Source organism: Schistocerca nitens, chromosome 7 (genome assembly GCF_023898315.1).
Source record: "Schistocerca nitens isolate TAMUIC-IGC-003100 chromosome 7, iqSchNite1.1, whole genome shotgun sequence".
In the NCBI taxonomy this organism is placed as follows: Eukaryota; Metazoa; Arthropoda; class Insecta; order Orthoptera; family Acrididae; genus Schistocerca; species Schistocerca nitens.
This window is the reverse complement of record NC_064620.1, coordinates 118686418-118711712: the sequence shown is the minus strand read 5'-3', so window position 1 is coordinate 118711712 and position 25295 is coordinate 118686418. Positions and strand designations below refer to the sequence as shown.

The following is a 25295-nucleotide window of genomic DNA, read 5'->3' as shown; positions in this document are numbered from 1 at the left end:
CGTATTACAATAATTTCTCTGTGTAAGTTTCGACGGCAAAGAAATATAACAAAGTGACCTAAAGAGTCGGCAAGATACGCTCTTTTGTTAATTTTTTAGTCATCTTCACTTCTTCTCTTGCCTTGGTTGCGTGTAGACGGACATCTTGCGAGTGCTGGTAAATGTAAGCATATTTGTACTAATTAAGCAGATAATATATTGATTGAATATTATTGTTCACTCTTAATTTGCAAGAGGTGATTCCGATTTCATGTCCGCCTTCCTTGTATTAACCTGCGTTCGTGCAACAATCGCAGCTGCTGATGCAGCCAACGACGCCATTACGTGGCGATATTATAGCGGAAGCGAAAAACTCGCCCGCCTTCTCCATAGCCGCCCGACGTTACAGAAAATACGTAGCTTTAAGCTTCTTATTTTCAGCACAACAGCCGAGAGCCAGAGCCAGGACTCCGACTACAATGCAATGGTTAATGGAGGTAAGAAAAAATACTCTCGCGCGTGTGTGGGCCGCAATTGTTATTAATAACTAAATATTTTTTGCTTTAAAATGTACTGACTACCGGAAATTAATATGAAAAGGTTATTCCATTGTTCAACTTATATGCTCATGTTTTAAGATTCGGTGAGTCTAACGTTCATTAACGTAACAAATAATTACCATTGAAGATTAATATTGTTAAAAAGGACAACTTCACAAAAGCATTTAATTGTAAATCAAAATTGAATGAAATATTTTGATTAAGGCCCACCACGTAAGTCGGCAACAATCACCATTACCAATCAATATCCGTAGTAAATAATAAATTAAATTACGACGGCCGACGGGCGCGAGATGTGCTACAAAATATCTCATCTGCTCTCATTCCCCGAGTTTCCTACAACACGTGCAGCTTATGTATCCAGACAAGGACATCCTGGAAAATTGTACAAACAATAGAAAGATGTATAATTTTATTTGGCTTTTATTTAAACAATAACAGTGCATGCATTTGCTTATGTGACCTGTCCATAAACAGGGATCCAGTTGTGGCAGTTCACCTTCTTTATTTACTACTTCGTTTGTTGTCCTCGGGGTCGACGTACTAACTGAAAAAGTAGCGGGTGGAAGTGCAGCACTGTCTACTGTAATTGATGTAGCCGACAGGTTCACATTTGCGTTTCACAGTTGTTTACTTTCGCTTTCCACAAACCCCCATGTACACATTTAATATGGCCAATGCACTATTGTTTAACTTTCAATAATCCTCATTAATAGTTTTCAGGTGAACATCCCCATACTACTACAGTAATTGACTATTAACATCTACAAGCAGTAAAAACCTAAACACAAAGTCGACAGTTCTTGAAGAATAGAAAGGTACAAGTGGAGCAGACACTGTCATTGTTTCAACGCACAGCCTAATTGTGTAACACTTATTTCACAGTTAAGTTGAAACATTGTTGTTTTTCTAACCAACACAGGTTTCTCGTCTGAAACTCGGCCAGGACGAAGAATCGGGCCCCTTGTATATCCTCAAAAAATACGAGGCCTGTTCAGAAAGTAAGCTCCGATTGATTGCCAAATTGAAACCACAGTGAACATCAGAAATGTTTTACTTGTAACAATTAGCTACACCTTTCCGCTACTTCTCTACGTAGTCGCCGTTCTGACTTAGACTTTTGTCTTAGCGTTGTACCAACTTTTCAATAGCCTCATCATAGAAGGCAGCCGCCAGTGCTTTCCGCCAATTCTCCACGCTGGCCTACACCTCGTTGTCTGTGTCAAAATGTTGTCTTCAAAGACAGCGGTTCATGTGACCAGAGATGAAACTCAGGGGGAGACAATTGCGGACTGTATTGTGGGTAATCTAACATTTCCATTTGAAAACGATGCAGGAGCATCTTCATTGCCCCTGCAGAATGCGGCTGAGAATTGTCTTGAAGAAGAAACAGCACGACAGTTATGTAATGTTAGCTGCATAGCTTCAGGCGAAATTTCTCACCAGGCCCTCGTACTTGGCGGCAGACACTATTTTCTAGACATCTTTACGCACTCACTGCGAGCTCAGAAATGAGAAGAGCGACGTGATGCTAACTGGGGTTATACTAGAGACACTACCCAACACATCTGTGCAAAGCTTTATCGGATTTTCATAGTCGTTTCCATTTCGCGACCGATCGGAGCTTACTTTCTGAACGCCCCTCGTAGTTGCTGAAAATACACATTGTTCAAAGTTTAATGTACAGAATTTTCAATTAAAACTTAACTCATTAAACTGACTGAATACATCGAAAAATTCGTTCCGTTTAACAGTTTCTTCTACCACAAGGGTTAAGCCAAATTATTTGTTTAAATGTTGAAGTTAACAAATATCGTTACACAAACAATAGTTTTGCCAAAACTGTTAATTACTTTGGAATTAATTAAGGGTTGGCTTTGCTAACATGTTGTCAAATAGATCATTTAAGAATACTATTAGTTGTTCCTCCAAATGTTTATAATTAGTACAGAATTTATATTTGTTTATACGTCAACAATAGAATTTAAGTTATGAAACAATCACTGACTTTCACCCTATAACAATTAAGCAAAAAATTATATCTGGTGTTATATTCTTTAAAACTGAGGGCTAACCTTTCTCTTTCATGAAAATGCAGATTACACTCACTTATGTTAATGGTAATTAGTTAAAAGTGAAAAAACGAATTTAAGGAGGCAGATGGCAAAATACGAGGGGAAGTAAAATTATCCCGGCTTGCTTCATCACACAGTGAACTGAGAAGCAGTGGTAAATAACGAACACAAATCAGATGTGATGCAGAAACAACCACTAAAACTGTATACACCGAGAATTAACCAGTGATCCAAGACATGAGACATAGCAAAAGTTATACAAATAAAAAAAGCAAATAATGTTAATTGTTGACACAAGAGGCGAACATGATTGAAAATGTCTTCACGATGTGTTCACCATTTATAACTTTCCCTCATTCAAGTGGGCAGCCATGGCAGTTGGCAGTACTGTAATCTGCATTGCTGGTAAAAACCACCTACTTGCTATATCTAAGGATGAGGTGTGGCTCTCTGAACTGTATATTGCGGTTGTGGCCCTCTTCTGCAACTACTTTTCTCATCCGATACATGAGGCTAAGCATCAGGGGTGACTGTTTGTAGATGTTTGGGTGCTGCTGTGTTTATGTGTTTCTGATCATCCCATTTTTGGTACACAAGTCACATTCAGTCTCTGTGTAGCCGTTGTCCTCACCTGATTGGATCACGAGCTGATGGTTTGATGAAGACTGCACATCTTGGTAGAAGTAGCTCATTCTGTGGCGACTTGGTTTATTTTTTATTTGTGACAGGCAGCTGCACTGCTGAAATCGAGGTACTGAGCAGAGTGGAGTGCTGAATCGCAGACAGGCACAATAAAAAAAGACTGCTAAACAAGTACGCTTTCGGCCAAGGCCTCCTCCTGAAGTAGACTAATTGAATAAAACCACGCCCATGCATGTGTGAATGTGGCTGTGTACGTTACCTAATTCAGAAAGCGGCCTGATTGAAAGCTTACTGCACCACAAGATGATTATGAAAGCTTACTTGTTTAGAGTTTTTTTTTTTTTTTTTTTTTTTTTTTTACTGTGCCCGTCTTCAACTTAGCACTCCACTAGCAGTCTATCCTTTTCATAATATTGTCATTATTCCTTCCTGGATTTCCCAAATAACTCAGTCAGCCAGCAGCCGCCGGCCAAGACAGAGCAGCACCAGGGAAGTAACTAATCTTGTGACATTTTATGAGTTCCTAACGAAGAACTAATTTTATAGTTTCACCTGGGTGCTTTGGTAATTCAGTTTTTGAATTTCTGCATGTTAATTTCATATTTAATAGAAATAGTCAGCATGTTTTCATTTGTATTGGAAAGTAAGCTGATTTTGTGATAAATGTTCCTAATCAGGAGTGAAACATTTATGCACACTTCTTGTGTCTTCATCAGTGTCTACAGAAGAATTCCGCGGCGCGTGTCAATAGTCCTTTGTTTGTCTGTGTAGTGGAGTTTTCCATGGTCTTTAATATGGATAGGGACTATGACTGCTATGTGTAGATGCAAGCAGAGTTGCTGACGCTTAGCTCTCAGCTCCAGTGTATGTTAGCTTCAATTAAACAACTTGAGGCTGTAGTGGTAGGGCATCACTATCGTGGGCCGGCCATTGGGATTCAACGGATGTCCAGCTAGACCCACGAGTACACCGATTAGTCCTCACTGGTGGCCAGCCAGTTATTGGTCACACTGAGATTGACCCTTCACCTGTGTTCTAACAGGTGATTACCTCACGGCATGGAAGTCTGTGAAAGGCCTCCCTGGTTAGTCAGGCAAACATGTTCCATGTACTGTCTGTGGCTGACAGTACCCGTCAGCCAGGTACAGTCCCTTGTCCTGTTTCAGAGGAAACCTCTCAGCCTGCAAGACTCGGACAATCACAAAGAGTGGAATTATTGGGAGTTGGGAGCTGCATGTTATGGGGCCCCTTAGGGACATGGCTGTGAAGGAAGGGAAGAAAGCCAATGCGGACTCCATGTGCATACCAGCTAGAGTCATTCTGGATGCCTTGAAGAGTGCAGGGTGCAGCTGACTGCAGATGGTGGCTCACATCAGTACCAACCGTGTGATGCTTTGGATCGGAAGAGATTCTCTCATGTTCGAGTGGCTATCAGAAGTGATAAAGGCTGCCAGTATTGCTTCCGAGATGAAAGCAAAGCTATCCATGTGCAGCACAGTTGACAGGACCGATTCTGGACCTCTGGTACAGAGTTGGGTGGAGGGTCTGATCGGAGGCTCAGAAGGTTCTGCGACCATGTAGGCTGCAGATTCCTCGACTTGTTCCATAGGGTGGTGGGGTGTCAGTTTCCACTAAATAGGTCAAGCAATATACTACATACATACAGGCAGCTATGTGCGTAGTGGGGGATGTGAGGCATGGACTGGATTTTTTTTTAGGTTAGAGGGTCTTGGGGAAACACAAAAAAAGAGCTTCAGTCTCAAAGAGTGCACATCGAATACAGGAAGAATGTATATTGAGGAACCATCAGTCTAACACTTGTAAATTATTGTAGATTTTTTGGGAATGTACCAGAGCTGAAAGTGCTAATAGAAAGCACTGATGCTCTAATTGTTACAGACAGTGAAAGCTGGCTACAGCTGGACATAAGTTCAGCTGAAATTTTTGCGAAGAACCTAACAATGTTCTGAAAGGTTACGCTAAATACAGTTGGCAGTTGCATGTTTGTTGCTGTTACAAATAGTTTATCTTATAGTGAAATTGAAGTAGATAGTTCCTGTGAGTTAGTATGGGTAGAGATAATTCTTGGCAACCGGAATAAAATAATAATTGGATCCTTTTACTGACCTCCCAACTCAGGTGACACAGTCACTGAAAGGTTCAAAGAAAACTTGAGTTTAATTTCAAACATGTATCCGATCATACAACTATAGTTGGTGGTGACTTTAATTTACCCTCAATATGTTGGCAAAAATACATGTTTAACTCTGGAGGTACGCAAAAAAGCATCATCCGAAATTATGGTAAATGCAATCTCTGAAAATTATTTTGAGCAGTTAGTTCCTGTGCCCACACAAATAGTAAACAGCTGTGAAAACACACTTGACCTCTTAGCAACAAATAATCATGAGCTAATAATGAGAATCAAAATGGATACAGGGATTAGTGATCACAGGGCAGTGTTGCAAGACAGAATATTGTAACCCCCAAATCCTCTAAAAATAGATGAAAAATGTATAAATTCAAAAAAGCAGATATAAATTCGCTTTATGCCTTTCTGAGATAAAATCCACATTCCTTCCAAATTAACAATGTAAGTATAGACCAGATGTGTCTTGAATTCGAAGAAATAACATTGGCAGCAATTGTGAGATGATCATATACAACCACTCGCTCAACAAAAGATCCATACCCTAAGACTGGAAAGTTGCACAGATCACACCAATATTCAAGAAAAGCAATAGGAGTAATTCACTAAGTTATAGGCCCATATCATTAATGTTGAAATGCAGCAGGATTTTGGAACATACGAGGGCGGTTTTTTTTTTTAACCTCCGATTGTCCATCTAAGCAAGTAAGAGGTATGGAGGGGCTGGACCTGCGCGTCATGTGATTGCGCAGCTCCCCCAAAACAACCTCTGCCGTTTTCAGCTGCAGTGTGACCGTCGTAGCCGAGCTACGTCCGTGTAAACATGGCCGCTACGCTCAATGCTCCCGCCAAACGCGAGTTACTAAGTGTAATCCGTTTTCTGCAAGCAGAAGGATGCAGTGCTGCGGAAATCCACCACAGAATGAGCAACGTGTATGGTAACAATGTTATCAGTGATGGTAGTGTTCGGGAATGGTGTCGAAAATTTTAAGGACGAACAAACGTTCATGATGAGGTCGCAAGTCTGTCGCCACTGCAGGCCTCGTCGAGCGTGTTGATCAGGCGGTGTGATGCAAACGAAGGTTTACAATTAGCGAACTGTCTGATGAATTTCCAGACATTTCGAGGTCTGCTTTGTACACAATTGTGACTCAAGACCTAGGCTATCGGAAATTGTGTCCACGTTGGATCCCAAAAATGCTGAGTACCGACCACAAAACGCAAAGGATGGCGTCAGCCTTATCGTTTCTCACACGTTATACCAATGAGGGAATTTTTTTTTTAAGTCAATTGTTACTGGCGATGAAACGTGGGTCCTCTATGACAATCCTGAAACAAAGGAACAATCAAAGCAGTGGATGCACACCAAAAAAGTTTAAACATTCACTGACAAAAATAAAAACAATGGCCACTGTGTTTTGGGACCATAAAGGAGTGCTGCTGGTGGATTTTATCGAGCAAGCTACGACGATAACCAAGGAAGTTTATTGTGAAACTTTACGTCGTCTCCGCAGAGCCATTCAAAACAAATGCAGAGTAATGCTTTCGTCTGGCATTGTTTTGATCCATGACAACGCCCGACCACACAGTGCCAAAATGACAAAGGACCTCCTCAAAAAGTTTAAATGGGAAGTTTTTGAACATTCACCCTACAGCCTGGACCTAGCACCAAGTGATTAGCACCTGTTCCGAGAACTGAAGTCATGGTTACCTGGGCAGTTCTTCACTATTAACGAAGAACTTCAGGATGCTGTCAAGACTTACCTGTCCTCACTGGCAGCAACATTCTTCGAGGTAGGCATCGAATAGCTTGTGTCACGGTATGACAAGTGCCTCAATCGTTTTGGCGATTGTGTAGAAAAATAAGTTAAGACTTTACTGCACTTTTGGTAATAAAATTATTATTTTCTGTACATTTTTCTTTTATTTACAGCCAATTGGAGGTTGAAAAAACATCCCTCGTATATAGTGTTCAAACATTGTAAATTACCTCAAATAGAATGGTCTATTGACACACAGTCAACACAGATTTAGAAAACATTATTCTTGTGAAACATTATTCTTTACTCACACAAAGTGTTGCGTGATATCGACAAACGGTTTCAATTGATTCTATACTTCTAGATTTCAGAAAGGCTTTTGACACCGTACTTCAGAAGCGACTTGTCATCAGACTGTGTGCTTATGGCTTATTATCTCAGGTATGTGAGTAGATTCATGATTTCCTGTTACAGAGATCACTGTTTGTAGTAATTGTTGGAAAGTCCTGGAGTAAAACAGAAGTGATTTCTGGCATTCCCCAAGGTAGCGTTATAAGCCCTCTGCTGTTTCTTAACCATGTTAACAATTTAGGAGACTATGTGAGCAGCCATGTTAGGTAGTTCGTAGATGATGCTGTCATTTATCATCTAGTAAAGTCATCAGAAGATCAAAACCAATTGCAAAATGACTTAGATATCTGTATAATGTGAAAATTAGCAATTGACCCTAAGTAATGAAAAGTGTGAGGTCAGCCACAGGAGTGTGAAAAGGAATCCATTAAATTTCGTTTAAACAACAAATTAATAAAATCTGAAGTCCTTAAATTCAACTAAATACCAAGGAATTACAGTTACGAACAACTTAAATTGGAAAGAACACACAGAAAACATTCACAGAAGGCAAACCAAAGACTGTGTTTTATTGGCAGAACATTTCTGCTAAAGACTGGCTGTTGTTGTTGTGGTCTTCAGTCCTGAGACTGGTTTGATGCAGCTCTCCATGCTAATCTATCCCGTGCAAGCTCCTTCATCTCCCAGTACCTACTGCAAACTACATCCTTCTGAATCTGCTTAGTGTATTCATCTCTTGGTCTCCCTCTGCGATTTTTACCCTCCACGCTGCCCTCCAATGCTAAATTTGTGATCCCTTGATGCCTCAGGACATGTCCTACCAACCGATCCCTTCTTCTAGTCAAGTTGTGCCACAAACTTCTCTTCTCCCCAATCCTATTCAATACCTCATTAGTTACGTGATCTATCCACCTAATCTTCAACATTCTTCTGTAGCACCACATTTCGAAAGCTTCTATTCTCTTCTTGTTCAAACTATTTATTGTCCATGTTTCACTTCCATACATGGCTACACTCCATACAAATACTTTCAGAAACGACTTCCTGACACTTAAATCTATACTCAATGTTAACAAATTTCTCTTCTTCAGAAACGCTTTCCTTGCCATTGCCAGTCCACATTTTATATCCTCTCTACTTCAACCATCATCAGTTATTTTGCTCCCCAAATAGCAAAACTCCTTTACTACTTTAAGTGTCTCATTTCCTAATCTAATTCCCTCTGCATCACCCAACTTAATTCGACTACATTCCATTATCCTTATTTTGCTTTTGTTGATGTTCATCTTATATCCTCCTTTCAAGACACTGTCCATTCCGTTCAACTGCTCTTCCAAGTCCTTTGCCGTCTCTGACAGAATTACAATGTCATCGGCGAACCTCAAAGTTTTTATTTCTTCTCCCTAAATTTTAATAACTACTCCAAATTTTTCTTTTGTTTCCTTCACTGCTTGCTCAATATACAGATTGAATAACAACGGGGAGAGGCTACAACCCTGTCTCAGTCCCTTCCCAACAACTGCTTCCCTTTCATGCACCTCAACTCTTATAACTGCCATTTGGTTTCTGTAAAAATTGTAAATAGCCTTTCGCTCTCTGTATTTTACCCCTGCCACCTTCAGAATCTGAAAGAGTATTCTAGTCAACATTGTCAAAAGCTTTCTCTAAGTCTACAAATGCTAGAAACGTAGGTTTGCCTTTCCTTAACCTTTCTTCTAAGATAAGTCGTAAGGTCAGTATTGCCTCACGTGTTCCAACATTTCTACGGAATCCAAACTGATCTTCCCCGAGGTCAGCTTCTACCAGTTTTTCCATTCGTCTGTAAAGAATTCGCGTTAGTATTTTGCAGCTGTGACTTATTAAACTGATAGTTCGGTAATTTTCACATTGTCAACACATGCTTTCTCTGGGATTGGAATTATTATATTCTTCTTGAAGTCTGAGGGTATTTCGCCTGTCTTGTACATCTTGCTCACCAGATGGTAGAGTTTTGTCAGGACTGGCTCTCCCAAGGCCGTCAGTAGTTCTAATGGAATGTTGTCTACTCCCGGGGCCTTGTTTCGACTCAGGTCTTTCAGTGCTCTGTCAAACTCTTCACGCAGTATCGTATCTCCCATTTCATCTTCATCTACATCCTCTTCCATTTCCATAATATTGTCCTCAAGTACATCGCCCTTGTATAGACCGTCTATATATTCCTTCCACCTTTCTGCTTTCCCCTCTTTGCTTAGAACTGGGTTTCCATCTGAGCTCTCGATATTCATACAAGTGGCTCTCTTTTCTCCAACGGTCTCTTGAATTTTCCTGTAGGCTGTATCTATCTTACCCCTAGTGAGATAAGCCTCTACATCCTTACATTTGTCCTCTAGCCATGCCTGCTTAGTCATTTTGCACTTCCTGTCGATCTCATTTTTGAGATGTTTGTATTCCTTTTTGCCTGCTTCATTTACAGCATTTTTATATTTTCTCCTTTCATCAATTAAATTCAATATTTCTTCTTTTACCCAAGGATTTCTACTAGCCCTCGTGTTTTTACCTACATGATCCTCTGCTGCCTTCACTACTTCATCCCTCAAAGCTACCCATTCTTCTTCTACTGTGTTTCTTTCCCCCATTCCTGTCAGTTGTTCCCTTATGCTCTCCCTGAAACCCTGTTCAACCTCTGGTTCTTTCAGTTTATCCAGGTCCCATCTCCTTAAATTCCCACTTTTTTGCAATTTCTTCAGTTTTAATCTACAGTTCATAACCAATAGATTGTGGTCAGAGTCCACATCTGCCCCTGGAAATGTCCTACAATTTAAAACCTGGTTCCTAAATCTCTATCTTACCATTATATAATCTATCTGATACCTTTTAGTATCTCCAGGATTCTTCCATGTATACAACCTTCTTTTATGATTCTTGAACCTAGTGTTAGCTATGATTAAGTTATGCTCTGTGCAAAATTCTAACAGACGGCTTCCTGTTTCATTTCTTAGCCCCAATCCATATTCACCTACTATGTTTCCTTCTCTCCCTTTTCCTACTGTCGAATTCCAGTCACTCACTTCACTACCTCAATAATTTCTTTTATCTCATCATACATTTCTTCATCATCTGCAGAGCTAGTTGGCATATAAACTTGTACTACTGTTGTAGGCATGGACTTCGTGTCTATCTTGGCCACTATAATACGTTCACTATGCTGTTTGTAGTAGCTTACCTGCACTCCTATTTTTTTATTCATTATGAAACCTGCTCCTGCATTACCCCTATTTGATTTTGTGTTTATAACCCTGTTTTCACCTGACCAGAAGTCTTGTTCCTCCTTCCACCGAACTTCACTAATTACCACTATATCTAACTTTAACCTATCCATTTCCCTTTTTAAATTTTCTAACCTACCTGCCCGATTAAGGGATCTGACATTACATGCTCCGATCCGTAGAATGCCAGTTTTCTTTCTCCTGATAACGACGTCCTCTTGAGTAGTCCTCGCCTGGAGATCCGAATGGGGGACTATTTTACCCAAGAGGATGCCATCATCATTTAACCATACAGTAAAGCTGCATGCCCTCAGGAAAAATTACAGCTGTAGTTTCCCCTTGCTTTCAGCCGTTCGCAGTACCACAACAGCAAGGCCGTTTTGGTTAATGTTACAAGGCCAGATCAGTCAATCATCCAGACTGTTGCCCCTGCAACTACTGAAAAGGCTGCTGTCCCTCTTCAGGAACCACACGTTTGTCTGACCTCTCAACAGATACCCCTCCGTCGTGGTTGCACCTATGGTACGGCTATCTGTATTGTTGAGGCACGCAAGCCTCCCCACCAACGGCAAGGTCCATGGTTCATGGGGGGACTGGCTTCAACATGATTTTCCGTCCTGTTTTGGAGTAATGCTGCGTGGTGTGGGATCCTTACCAGACGGGATTAATGGAGTACATCGAGAAGTTTCTAAGAGGAGCAGCACATTTTGTATCATCAAAAAATAGGGGGAGAGTGTCTCGTTTAGTACAGGATTTGGGGTGGACATCATTAAAACAAAGACATTTCTCATCACAGCAGGATCTTCTCTCGAAATATCAATCACCAGTTTTTCCTCCGAACGCAAAAATATTTTGTTGACACTGACCTACATAGGAAGAAATGATCATAATAAAATAAGGGAAATCAGAGCTTGCAAGGAAAGATATAGCTGTTCATTTCTTCTGCATGCTGTTAGAGAGTGCAGTAATAGAGAATTATTGTGAATGTAGTTTGATGAACTCTGCCAGACACTTAAGTGTGATTTGTAGAATATCTGTGAAGATATAGAAACAGCTTGGTCGCATGGGGCCAACACCAGAGCAGCTGCCAACATTCGGATGGACTGCTGTACTAAATGCCAATGATTGAGGCAGTGCTAAAATTTTGAAGGCTTGTTGAGCCAGGAGGAGATGCTACCAAAGTTGGAGTGATGGTTCACCAGCCTCTGAACTGGAGTGGTCCAATAGGCTCCAGTCGATATCTGAATGCCCTCATGGTGGAAAGTATCTAGCACCTTGAGCAAAGAAATACATGCTGATCCGTAAATCACCCTGTTGTAATCTCTTACCAGAAAAATGCTCTATAAAACTGCAGGAGGCATGACCTGTGAGTTTCCCATGCCTTTCCACTGAGCCATTTCAAAATATTTGATGATTTGATGCTCTTTGTTCTCAGATGTTTCAGGTGTGCGAGCCAGGTTATTTTTGTGTAGCCAAAAGTACAAATTATCTGTAAAATTTAAAATATTGCCCCCCCCCCCCCCATTGTGGGCTGTGTCTGGCTAGAACTGCAATGAGTATGGTTAAAACTGTCACAAGTAGTCTTCTCTAGTGAGAACTAAAAACCACTTAATTGGTCTGTTTCCAGCGTCCCTATGGACAAATGTAGTAGCCTTATTGTCATTGTAGGCTTGGAAAAAGAGCAGAAGATCAAAGTAATCCATAAACAAAGATTTTTTAACAGGGCTTCTGACTGGAGATGGTCAGATGAGGTATCACCAATGCAACATCAAAAGCACCTGCCTGAGAATCTGCAGATGTCCATGTAGACCCATTAATGAAGTTGGTGAAGGGTGTTGTACCTCCAAGTGGTGTCATACACCTTTTCAAGATAAAAAAAAGTACAAAATAAATTGTTTTGGCTCCTCTATTGCTATCTCACTTAGAATTAAGTTATAATGGGTAAATAGTAGTGCCTGAAACCTCCGTGGGAGGGGCAGAGGTGATTTTGGGATTTGAGGAGCCAGACATGGCAGCAATTGACCATGCACTCAGATATATTACCCATCCACTGGTAAGGGCTACAGTCCACTAGGAGTGACACAATTCTTCCCTAATTTTCCATAAGGAAATTAATATTGCCTCCTTCCAAGTGGCAAGCTACTGTCCATCAAACTAGGCCTGACTGAAACAAGATATGAGCTTGTCATTGGCTGCAGAGCACACATGATTGAGGATGGCATAACGAATCTGTCCAGTCTGGGTGCATGTCTCTAGCTGTGGACAGAGTAAACTCCAATTCCCAGGTGGATAATGGATGAGTGTAGATCTCATTACACAGGAAGAAGCTGAGCCTTTTCATCACTACAGCCCCACGGAGTGCCTGTAACTCAGCTGTTTGTCTGGATGACACAGTGAAGATAAATAAATTTTTCAGCTAAAACCTAAGCCACACCTGGTTATCAGTTAAAATAAAATCTATTTTATTTTAACAGGTAACCCGTTTTGGCTCTAAAGCCATATAAAATGTTATAAGGCAGTGACAGAGGATGCCAAGCCATTAATAAAATAAAATGTAACAAAGACTGAATTTAACATTAAAAGAGTTAAGTTGTTCAGGAATAGTTGTTCTTCACAGTGACATCCAGCTCACATCCAAATCTCAGTTAATAGATAACCTACCAATAAGCAACTTTACCTGCACTCTTGACATCTGCTACCACTTCCACGTCAAATGTTCCCTTCCCTATAGCCTAGGCATCATGAGCAAATGTACTTCCTCCACCAATTACTTCACGTACATTTTCCTCTCTTGCAAGTATTCCACAAATCTCACAGGCATCATTCTCCTTTCTCCCTCTTTCACAGCTTACACTTAGGAGAACTCTCATCACACATTACCACTGAAGCCTCGATACTTTACTCTGCAGAGGACATGACTTTCTCAAGTTGAGCCCTAAAAATGAAGTCCTCTCTCCTTGATAGCATTCCACCATGCTCAGCACCTCCATAACACTGTTATCACTACCACAAGGTTCCTGCCTCATGCACCTGCACACTACCATTAACTCAAATTGGACCACAGGTAAACCGTACATCAAAGGCTTAGCAACATGCGAAACCACATGTTGCTTACCAGCTTAAACATGTCCACTTCTGTGTTTTATGTAGGAATGCCCACAACCAAACTGGTTCAGCACATTAATGGACATAGAGCTGTCTGGTTAGGGGACACCCTGTACCCAGTTGTTGAACCATTGCATGAGTCAGGACCTGCAAACACTACAAGGGTTCCTTGGACCCTCCCACTCAATACTAGTTCCTCCGAGCTCCAGATATTGGAACTTCTCTCCAACATATCCTTGTATCCTACCATCCTCACGGACTCAATTTCTGTGAACATATAAACCAACTGTTTATTATTTATCCAGTCAACTATATTCTTTATTCCTTTTTTTTTTATCTCCTCCTCGTTTTCCACTGATCGGGAATGTCTTTGGTTTGTATGATTTTGTTGAACACTTCTGTGATGATTGGTGTTAGGAGATCTTGGGCTTCTTTTAAGAGCTCATTGTATATGTTGTCTTCTCCAGGTGACTTTCCATTTTTCAATTCAGTGATGGTGGTTCTAACCTCGCTGTGTATTATAGCGGGTATGGTTTCAGTGGTGTTTGGGTCTGGATTGACAGAGCTGTGGCTGTGGCTTTGTTTGGCAGAGAACTTGTGTATACTTCTTTGTGGAATTCTGTTGCTGATTTGATTAAATTCTCTTGTGTTTAGATGTTCTCCCGCCAGATTCTTCATCCTAGTATCCATAGTTTCCCGCCCTGGGTGCTTGTGCTCGCTTTTCTAATTGATTGGTTTGTTTCTAGTCTGTCTTCTTGTTGCTGATCGGTGCTCATGAATATCTTTCCAATTTCCCTTTCATTATTTTGTCTAGTTTTGTGTATTCTTCTTTATTCCTGTCTGAAATATCTCTAGGTTTTAACATTTTCGATCTGTGGTCGACTAGCTGTTTGGTACTCTGACTTAATTTGCTTCGACTTTTCTTCATTTGCTCGTCTTTGCTTGTGCCCTTGTGAGCATGGTATGTGCATTTTTCTAGTGCATTACACATTTCATGAGTGCTTTGTTTTGTATTGGTGTAGTTGCTTCTGCAGTTCTTGTTTAAATTTGTTTCTGTTCAGTTTTTCTATTTCTTGTTTGCTTTCTTTTCCTTCGTTTCTTTGGAATTTTTATTTTTGCCCTCACTATTCTATGGTCTGTGCTAAATTTTAATTGTGAAATTACTTGGATGTCCTTTATTAGGTTTTGTTTGTCTGTTAGAATGTAATCAATTTCATTTTTCATCTTGCCACCTGGCGAGCCCCAAGTCCATCTTGTGTTTTGACTTTTCCTGAAGAAGGTGTTGGTTATTTTCAGTTTGTGTTCTTGAGCAAATTGTACCATTCTTTCTCCTCTCCTGTTCCTTGTTCCAAAGCCATGTGATCCGATTGGGTCTTCGTTATCGTTACTGCGGGGGCTGACTTTACAGTTGAAATATCCAATTATTAAGTTTATTGGTGATTGATATCTCTTAAGGTGTCATCTAGTTTCTCATCGATATCTTCTAATTCTTCGTTGGTACTCATTTCTGTTGGGGCATATATTTGTATGATTGTTATTTTATGACTGTGTGGTAAGTTTCAAAGCTGCTATTCTTTCTGACACTCGCACTATTTCTTGTGTGTCATAACACAGTTTAATATCAGTTTGTATTTAGCAAGTACTGGCTTTGTTCATGTAACATTTATTAGTAATTGCATGTCTGAGCAAACAGTGTCAGTGTTGCTCAAGAGGCATCTGTATTGTTTTCAGCACTTGATTTTATGAAGTACATATGTGTAAAGGTTTAGCTAACACAGCACCAAATCTTTGATTTTTGCTGCATCTCATTGCATTCTCTTGCACAACAATTGACGGTATGAGCAAAATAATTTTCTGATTAACCTGTCGATGTCCAGATCACAGGAAAGTTTTGAAATGATACAACAAAATTATCACTTTTTTCACTAGTCTTGAAACAGCCTACATTATTGTTCCCCAGAAATCTGGAACATGAGACGTAGTAGGCACATGTGAGCACAGAATTGGAGAATATTTTCATTTGAATTCAGTACATGGCCATCATATTGTAGTTGGGCAAGATACAAAGTAGGAGGATCTTTGACTGGCACACACAGGTGAAGCTCAACATCTATTTTCAATAGCAAACGGGGTGCTTACCAATGTAATATATTTGACCCACTCTCTAATAGCTCAACATCCATCCTGGTTTCCACCTCAGCTTCACAACAGGTGGGTCCCCTTCAGCCTAGTCCTCTTTCCTCCCGGAGGAAATATTTCTGAAAGAATGGAATGGTTTTTCACTTGCTTGTGTATATCAGCAGTACTGGAATTCTGTAACCTGAATGTACTGGCCAGCCATTCTGTCTCTCTGTAATTTTATAGTTTGCCCAAGTGATTCTTCTTTAGAATCAGTTAATAACGAGATACAAATATAGTATGTTTTTCATAGTTTCATGGTGTGTCTGATTTTCCTAGATTATTGCAGAGAACACTTTAGTGTTTACTTATTATAAACGATTATCAAATAAATGGATTGAAATGATCAGAAAGCTACAACATTCTGAATTATTAGTTTCTGTTATACTGATCTTTCTGTAATTTAAAAGCATATTTTGTACAGAACATGTTACTAAATCTGGCCTTTGTGTTTTAAGTCTAGCAAATGGAGCATTTTAAACACACCTGTCAAATTATTTTAGTATGGTCAGCCATGGACTATCAAAAACCTAAAACTACTTTCATAATTTGTTATGATCATCACATTTGTTTTCAAATGGTTCAAATGGCTCTGAGCTCTATGGGACTTAACATCTATGGTCATCAGTCCCTTAGAACTTAGAACTACTTAAACCTAACTAACCTAAGGACATCACAGAACACCCAGTCATCACGAGGCAGAGAAAATCCCTGACCCCGCCGGGAATCGAACCCGGGAACCCGGGCGCAGGAAGCGAGAATGCTACCGCACGACCACGAGCTGCGGACACATTTGTTTTAATATAGCTTTTTGAAATGCAATATTTCTAAAGAGGTCTAACCATATTAATTCTACATGCTGAAACTTACCAGAAATGAATAATGCTGTTAACAAAAACATAATAATTTATTACAGTGATGCTAGATCCAGAATAGAACTAGTGTGTGTGATGTCAGAAACTAAAATGAAAAACTTTCAGTTCACAGCTCAAAACATAATGCTAAGGTTAGTCCTATTTATTTTTGTCTTTGCAGCCTCCCATTAACTACTGAGGTATGTTAAAATAATTTGACTCTTACAAACTCAATAAAACCTTCAGGGATGAAGGTTTGTTTACATGAAACATTGCAACTGCAATGAGAATTCACTGTGTAAGAATTGTAATTTACATACATAATGAAGGTATTTGCTACTGCTGCTTCTGCACCTTTTATTTTGACTTACTCTTAAGTTGTTTACACCACATAAATTTAAGGCACTGAGAGAACGGATGGAGGAAAACTGGAAATTTTTTTCAGACAGGGTATTGGTATGTTACATATATTATGGAGATTTCAGGTCAAAAAACACATTCACACAAATATGTGTTTTATTGTGTGTGGCAATAAAGAATTTACAAACAGTTTTTGTAGTGACTGTACATGGACACAAATGCAACACATACTTGTGAGCTTTAATAATGCTACAATATAAACTGAAATCTAGTAAGTCTTTCTTAAGCTCTTGTTCCATAGTTCAATTTTGTTGAACACAACTTATTTTTCTCAATCTCACACACGCACACTACTTCACTCTAAAAAATTTTCTACTATGCAACTGATGGTGGAATGATGAAGACTTGAAAAAAACTTAAGCTTTTATAAATTCTCTGAACAATGTTTGCAATAAGCAAAAAATATTTCTCATTCTTGTAAACAGTGACAATAATCCTTCAGACTATGTGCAGATGAGGTGTAGCATTCATTGTCTGAGATTATTTACAGTATCAGAACAATAACTGTCAAGTCGCACTGAGATGTTTTAAGTGCACTGGAAATTCCAGTTATCTGTAAGTACATGAACAATTAAGTAATGAAGACGAACTCCAATGAAACTAGTCTTTTGCTGGCTTAAATCAAATTTGTAACATGTAGCTATAACAATGTTTTTATTTTGGAGGATCCTGAGTTTTTATAATGTTATCAAATACTGCACACGGTCACAGTCAGGTTATCTTTCTCACTAAGAATTCACACCTCCACTAATTTTGATTACCGGAGGCAATACTGATGCCCATTCGCTCCGCAACTGTAGCTTGTGCAATTGCCGCATCCCTCAATGAGAATAAATGGGACATCTCAATTTCAGTCTTCGCTAAAGGAATGGCTTTATCAAATAGCTCCACGGCTCGTTTCAAATTACCCCTGTAACATAAAGGCAAAGCATTTATAAAAGAACACACAAATCATTCCATGCACCACTTAAGTATCTGAGTGTATAAATAATTTTCGCATTGATAACCCAACCTTTGCACTTCTATTGTTCCGAGAGTTTCATAGGCAAATTCACACCGATCATCCATTTTCAGGGCTTTGCTGATCAGTTCTATGGCTTTATTAATATCACCTGTAGATTGCAACTGCAGCAAACCTGAAAGCAGACATGATGTTTGAATCACTATCACATTTGTCACACTAAACAGCTAATACAGTGTGAAAGACAGATCACTATTTGCCTTATGTCAAACTAAACAGAGCTTAATAAGTTTATGTACTGCTGGAGTTTAATCTGCAGCAAACTTCACAAAACTGCCAAATATCAGTATTCTCTTCACCAAAGAAAACAACAACCACATAATGGGTACTCAAGGGTGTCAACAGGAAACAGATAATTTATTCTTAATTTGGCTGTAAAATTCACAATAAGTCTATCTGAAACTTTTTCCCCTATGGAATTAAGTAAGTCTGAAGTTTTTGACACACAAACAAGCACACTAGTTATTCACAGCTGATCAAAACTGTGTGTTCTGAAACTCACGGTTCACAATACTGCATATTTACCTTGTTCACAGGTTCGAAAATTCACAGTGCTGAGAGGTGTGCCAGGCATTAATGTGTCCCAAAGTGGATAGGACACAGTATACAAACAATACAAACTGTCCTTGAATGTCCTTACTTCACTATTTAAAATACCTGCTGGCACTGGCTGAATATATTACTAGCCTCGTAGAATATTATTTGGTTAGCAAATACGATTTACTGGCTCTCCATCTCGCCTCGTGGATAATATGGACAGTACATCTGTGAGTTACCAAATAGAGTGCATCATTCCCACAGAAGGGAAGGATTGATACTGGCTAACCATAACAGAAGCACAGACATTTGTTGGCACATATTGATTATGTTAACCACCCCCTAAGTTTTCACCTCTGACATTTGGACAGAGCACAGCTGAGTCTTGCTCTGTTGATGTTTAGCACTGGCCACCAAGCTCTTTCAGCTTGGTAGCCAAGTTTTTCATGGGCCAAACTGTTGGAGGCACTACTGCAATGTGCAAGCTCATGGGATTGTAGGTGGAAGTGTACAGGAAGCAATGGGCATGTTTTTGAAACAATATGGATGCCTGGCAATTTTTAAGCCAGCATGCTGTAATAAAGCTTATTTAAGGTAAAATGTTGTGGGCTCTTAATGCTTAACTACTTCCATCATACTCCACAAAGCAAGCATGAATCTGACGTAATATCAACTGGGTCATCACAGAACTTTCAAATAAATGTGGAAAAAGAAAAATGAACAAAGCTGTAGTCAGGAGACAATGTAACAAAGATGATGATCCTGTTTAAATTGAAACCTCCATACATTACAATGAAGAACACTGGAGAGAGTTAGGTATGTTAAAACACACACCACAGACATAGAACTTTACAGCTGATGCAGAGGAGAATGGATTTATGAGCCTATGGTAGTAAAAGTGCAATAGAACTTATTGATGTAGAAAACTATTCATCTATTATGAGACACTGTTAGATAGTATAATTATAATATCACAGAAATCAATGATAGCTGAAGCCACAATAAATCTATGTGGATGTCACATATTGTGTGTCAAGATGTCTGATAGCTATTGTATCATTTTTCCTATCTATGCCTTCACGTTCTGTCTGTCTCTACTGAGTTTGACGTCAAACTCTATGTGATTTTTACAGCTTGGAACCAGATGAAACGTGATCATGGATCCAAATTCCTCATCTGCTCTGTTTCCCTTAGTGCCCTGCAGACCATCCAGTAAATGTTCCCAGCAGATAGATTTGTCCACAACATCCACACCATCCTGCACTTACAAAGACAAAGAAAGGAGGTCTAATTCTGCTGAGTACTAGGACATATGCATATCTGTGGGAATAAGTTAGCCGATACCATGGCCAAGGAGGCATATACCATTCCCAACATAACCAACTGCACTATCCCTATCTGTGCTGCACTGTCATTGCTGTGAATGTCTGTCATGTGTCTTTGGAAGGAACAGTGGTTGGGTGCGATGGATAGGTTGTGATCAATAAAAGAGACAGTGATACCATTGATCATGTCCTCCTCCTTGTCAGTCAGAATTGATGAAGTCTGTTTAATCTGACTTCAAATAGGGCACAGCCCTTTGACCCATGGCTGTCTTCTCAGACTTTAAGAACTGCCTATGTGTGATGGATTTGGTGTGCTGCTTACAGTTTGCTACATTTAACCATCGTATTTTATATAATGATGAGAGGGTACAAGCTGGTCTACCGGTAGACCTACCCTCAGTTTTACTTGATGAGTTGAAGGAGGCGTGTGTTTTATGATTTTGTGTTTTGTCTTCCCTTCTACCAAAGTTCTTAGGTCAAAGCCTTTTAGTATGTTAGAGGATGAATGGCTAATCCATGTGTCATCTTTGTGATCAGCCAATCTTCTTTTCTGGACTTGCCTATTAGTGGCCATACAGATCTGGTACCAACATTTCTCACAATCTGCCTTGACTCGCTTGCACCATTGCATCATTAGGAGGAATGGTGAGTTCACATAACACAGAGTAAAAGGGAGAGTAAGTGACCTCATCTTGTATTTTAAGCTATCCTCACATTGTGTGCTCTAGCCCCATTCATCTCATACAGTCAACATAAGGGTGCTGATGACCGCGATGTTGTGTACTCTAAAGGTCCAACAGCAAAAACAGCAGCAGAGCATCTGCAACGACGACGACGACGACAACAACAACAAGACAACCACAACCACAACAACAACTCGTGAGTGGCTGTGGAGCACTGGGCTTGGAGTGGGTGAGGCACTTTAAGGTTAAAGCAGTATGCTCAAAATCTTGCATTAAGATGTTCTTTGTCATCAGAGGGACTATTACAAATGCTGTAGCATCACGTAAGTGTATAGTGAATAGTTCATAGAACCATCCTGTATAAAAATTATATAAGTTACAGTAATGAAAAGTGTTGTTAACATCCTTGAAATGTTTACTAAGATGTACAAATAGTGTATTCTCAACTTTTTTAAAAGAGTTCCTGTCATTAATATGCCTGGAGAATATTTGCTCTCTCAAATAGGATCATGCTGTGGTACCTTATAATGGGATTACCACCCAAATGAGAAAGCTTAGGGAGCTAGTAAAAAGTTTCTGCAGATCAAGATAATGTGCTACAAAGTGTTTGAAAGCATGAACTAGCTGAGCAAGTGAGGTTTCATGATGATTCTTGATCAGATAGGTTCTGTTATGTGGAAAGAAAAGAGATCAGAAATACACCGACACATACATTACAAAGGCACAATAATATATGGCAGACCATTAAAATTGCAGCACCAGGAAGAACAGTACATAATGTAAGTTTCTTTATTGTGCTTATACAGTACAATACGAACAATGCATGATTAAATGTGTAATTTGACTTGGAGGTACACAGTGTGTGAAATATACTACACACAGCTGCCACCACTGGCAGCAAGAGTGTGCCTAACCAGACTCTGCTTCAAGTCAAACTGAACTCTGATGTCAGCTTCAGGTACACCATTCCGTGCTGCTGCAACTATACCACAGTTCGTCGCTCATGATTGCCACCAAGTAGCAGTGTACCAATCTTTGGGCAACATGTGACTCATGGATTCAATGTGTGCAATATCTGGAGAATGTCCTGGACAAGGCAACAGGTGACATTATGTGTACTGAGATACGTCAGTGCAGTACTGCCAGCAAGAGTTCTCACAATACTTTGTCAAAATAAAATGTGATGGAGACCTTGAAGATAGGACATGGCCTACTGTCTAGATTATTGGCTGTGCAAACCAGAGGTGATTGTATTGTGTACCCAATGGTACTTTACCCAATCATGTCCAGTGCTGAGTCAGTATGACGATGACGAATGCAATGTTGATTTCCTCTGATCCACCACAGATGTACATTTCTTCTGTGCCCCTCTAACTGCACTGAGGGAAACCACAGCAATGGCCACTGTGCTGACATCCCGTGTCACAACAGACATCGTTGCACTGTTTGTACGGATACAGTAAACTCTCTTTCTAATGAATCTGTGGGGATCGAAATATTTTTTTTCTTAAACAGGGGTTTTCCTTAAATTCAGGCTTTGTCTAAATACATGGAAGGAGTGACCCAGAATCATAATTCAAGTATGTTTAGGCAATACAAGCGCAATTTAATTACAAATTTGCCAGTATCCTTCAGTAAAAATTTAAATACTTCCTGCATATTGTAGTGACAAAAATTGTCACTCTGGTTGGCTGATATCAATTAGAACTGATTCGTCTACATTAAGAAAGGACTTATCTTAGAAGAAAGATTAAGAAAAGGCAAACCTACGTTTCTAGCGTTTGTAGACTTAGAGAAAGCTTTTGACAATGTTAACTGGAATACTCTCTTTCAAATTCTGAAGGTGGCAGGGGTAAAATACAGGGAGCAAAAGGCTATTTACAATTTGTACAGAAACCAGATGGCAGTTATAAGAGTCGAGGGGCATGAAAGGGAAGCAGCGGTTGGGAAGGGAGTGAGACAGGGTTGTAGCCTCTCCCCGATGTTATTCAATCTGTATATTGAGCAAGCAGTAAAGGAAACAAAAGAAAAATTCGGAGTAGGTATTAAAATCCATGGAGAAGAGATAAAAACTTTGAGGTTCGCTGATGACATTGTAATTCTGTCAGAGACAGCAAAGGACTTGGAAGAACTTTTGAATGGAATGGACAGTGTCTTGAAAGGAGGATATAAGATGAACATCAACAAAAACAAAACGAGGATAATGGAATGTAGTCAAATTAAATCGGGTGATGCTGAGGGAATTAGATTAGGAAATGAGACACTTAAAGTAGTAAAGGAGTTTTGCTATTTAGGGAGTAAAATAACTGATGATGGTCAAAGTAGAGAGGATATAAAATGTAGACTGGCAATGGGAAGGAAAGCGTTTCTGAAGAAGAGAAATTTGTTAACATTGAGTATAGATTTAAGTGTCAGGAAGTCGTTTCTGAAAGTATTTGTATGGAGTGTAGCCATGTATGGAAGTGAAACATGGACGATAACTAGTTTGGACAAGAAGAGAATAGAAGCTTTTGAAATGTGGTGCTACAGAAGAATGCTGAAGATAAGGTGGGTAGATCACGTAACTAATGGGGAGGTATTGAATAGGATTGGGGAGAAGAGAAGTTTGTGACATAACTTGACTAGAAGAAGGGATCGGTTGGTAGGACATGTTTTGAGGCATCAAGGAATCACAAATTTAGCATTGGAGGGCAGTGTGGAGGGTAAAAATCATAGAGGGAGACCAAGAGATGAATACACTAAGCAGATTCAGAAGGATGTAGGTTGCAGTAAGTACTGGGAGATGAAGAAGCTTGCACAGGATAGAGTAGCATGGAGAGCTGCATCAAACCAGTCTCAGGACTGAAGACCACAACAACAGCAACAAGAAAGGAAAAGTAATTCCTGATGGTATTAAATCTTTGCACAGCAGCAGCGAAACTTAGTGCAACAGCTCCTGCTCCTCCACCTCCTCTTCATTTTCGTCTTCATGCTCATTGTCCCTTCGCAAGCACTTCAAACTTCTCACTTACATTCATCTCGGGTGTGGAAGTCAAGATGATACCATCATCATCATCATCATCATCATCATCATCATCATCATCGTCGTGGTCGTCGTCGTCATAATCATCTCATCACCATCATAAGAAACAAACTCTTGGAATGTCACATTTTTCAGGAACAGCTACAATACTATACATTCTTCTTCTGGACCAGGATCAGTTTTAACAGCAACTGATCACAACTACCCTTTGTGAAATAATTTAACACAGTCTGCTGTCTTACATTATTCCGGGTAGCAACAAACATATGATTTGCCTATAGAATGTTGATTCTCATCACTTCCTCCCTCTCAGGAATTTAACAGGCTTCCACACAACAGCTACCCTGTACTCGGCGTTAACATAGTGTGCCTGGGTCCAGACGCTAAAGACGGCTTGTGCAGTTTGGAGGAAGGAACACAATATTGACGTTCCTCAGAAATGATGTTTTCTCGAGCTGTACAAGACATTGGTCAACAACAGGTACTATTTTCCTTCCTCCTGCATTGATCTTGGCATCTTAATAACTGAGAAATCTTGCAAAGATTTCAGAAATCATCCAGGCATTGCTGTTCTACTCCTGAAGGTTGTAGTTTTATGTTTTTGAAACATCTGGGAATTTTAAGTTTACTGTTATTAGTGGAGGCAACATTTGACTTCCATTACTTTTTACACACAATGCCACAGTCATCCTTTCTTTACTTTTTTTTACCTCTGTGTCATTTTTCTCTTTTAATGGAATACATATCTGCAGGAAGTAAATTATAAGACGCCAGCCAATTTCACCTATGCTGAAAATACCTCTGGGCTCTAACCCTATATCAATCATAACAATGTAATGTTCTTCCAATAATTTACATGTTCTACATGCACAGCCTCACTTCCTCTACTAGCATTCTGAAATGAGATAGTGTCGCAGAAGAAGCTGAGTAGCACAAGTGGCTGAAGGTATATGGGTGTATAGCCAAATTTAACAAATGGGATGACACCATGTGCTTGACTAACGTATTTTTCTTCTTGGAAGGCACTGCCAAGCAATGGTATGAGAACAACGAGGAGAAGTTCACAAGCTGGGAAGTATTCCAGGTGGAACTGTGCAAGTATTTCGGCAACACACAACGACAGAAGTGCAAGGCTGAAGATATATTAAAGTGCATGGCACAGCGTCCAGGAGAAACTACAGCATCCTACATTCAAGACACCTTGGAGCTGTGTAAAATAGTGGACCCTAGAATGATGAAGGAAGATAAAGTTGCACATATCATGAAGGGTGTTGCTGAGGACATGTATCAATTCCAACTCCTGAAGGAGGTTTCGACAGCAGACGACTTCATAAAATGGCGCCAGTATATTGAAGCAATGCATCAAAAAAAGAATTACACACAAGAAGT

At 39.8% G+C, this 25295-nt stretch overlaps 1 protein-coding gene across 1 annotated transcript in view; it reads right to left on the bottom strand.

The window, feature by feature from the left end:
• Positions 1 to 17396: 17396 nt before the first annotated feature.
• The window catches only part of LOC126195386 (mitochondrial import receptor subunit TOM70), a 60961-nt gene continuing 53062 nt past the window's right edge, over positions 17397 to 25295 (bottom strand). The window contains exons 9-10 of the mRNA XM_049933976.1: positions 18331 to 18454; positions 17397 to 18228 (exon numbers count right to left, since the gene is read on the bottom strand). Of these exons, the coding sequence (XP_049789933.1) occupies positions 18066 to 18228; positions 18331 to 18454 (287 nt within the window). The 3' untranslated portion in view covers positions 17397 to 18065. The remainder of the gene's footprint in view (positions 18229 to 18330; positions 18455 to 25295) is intronic.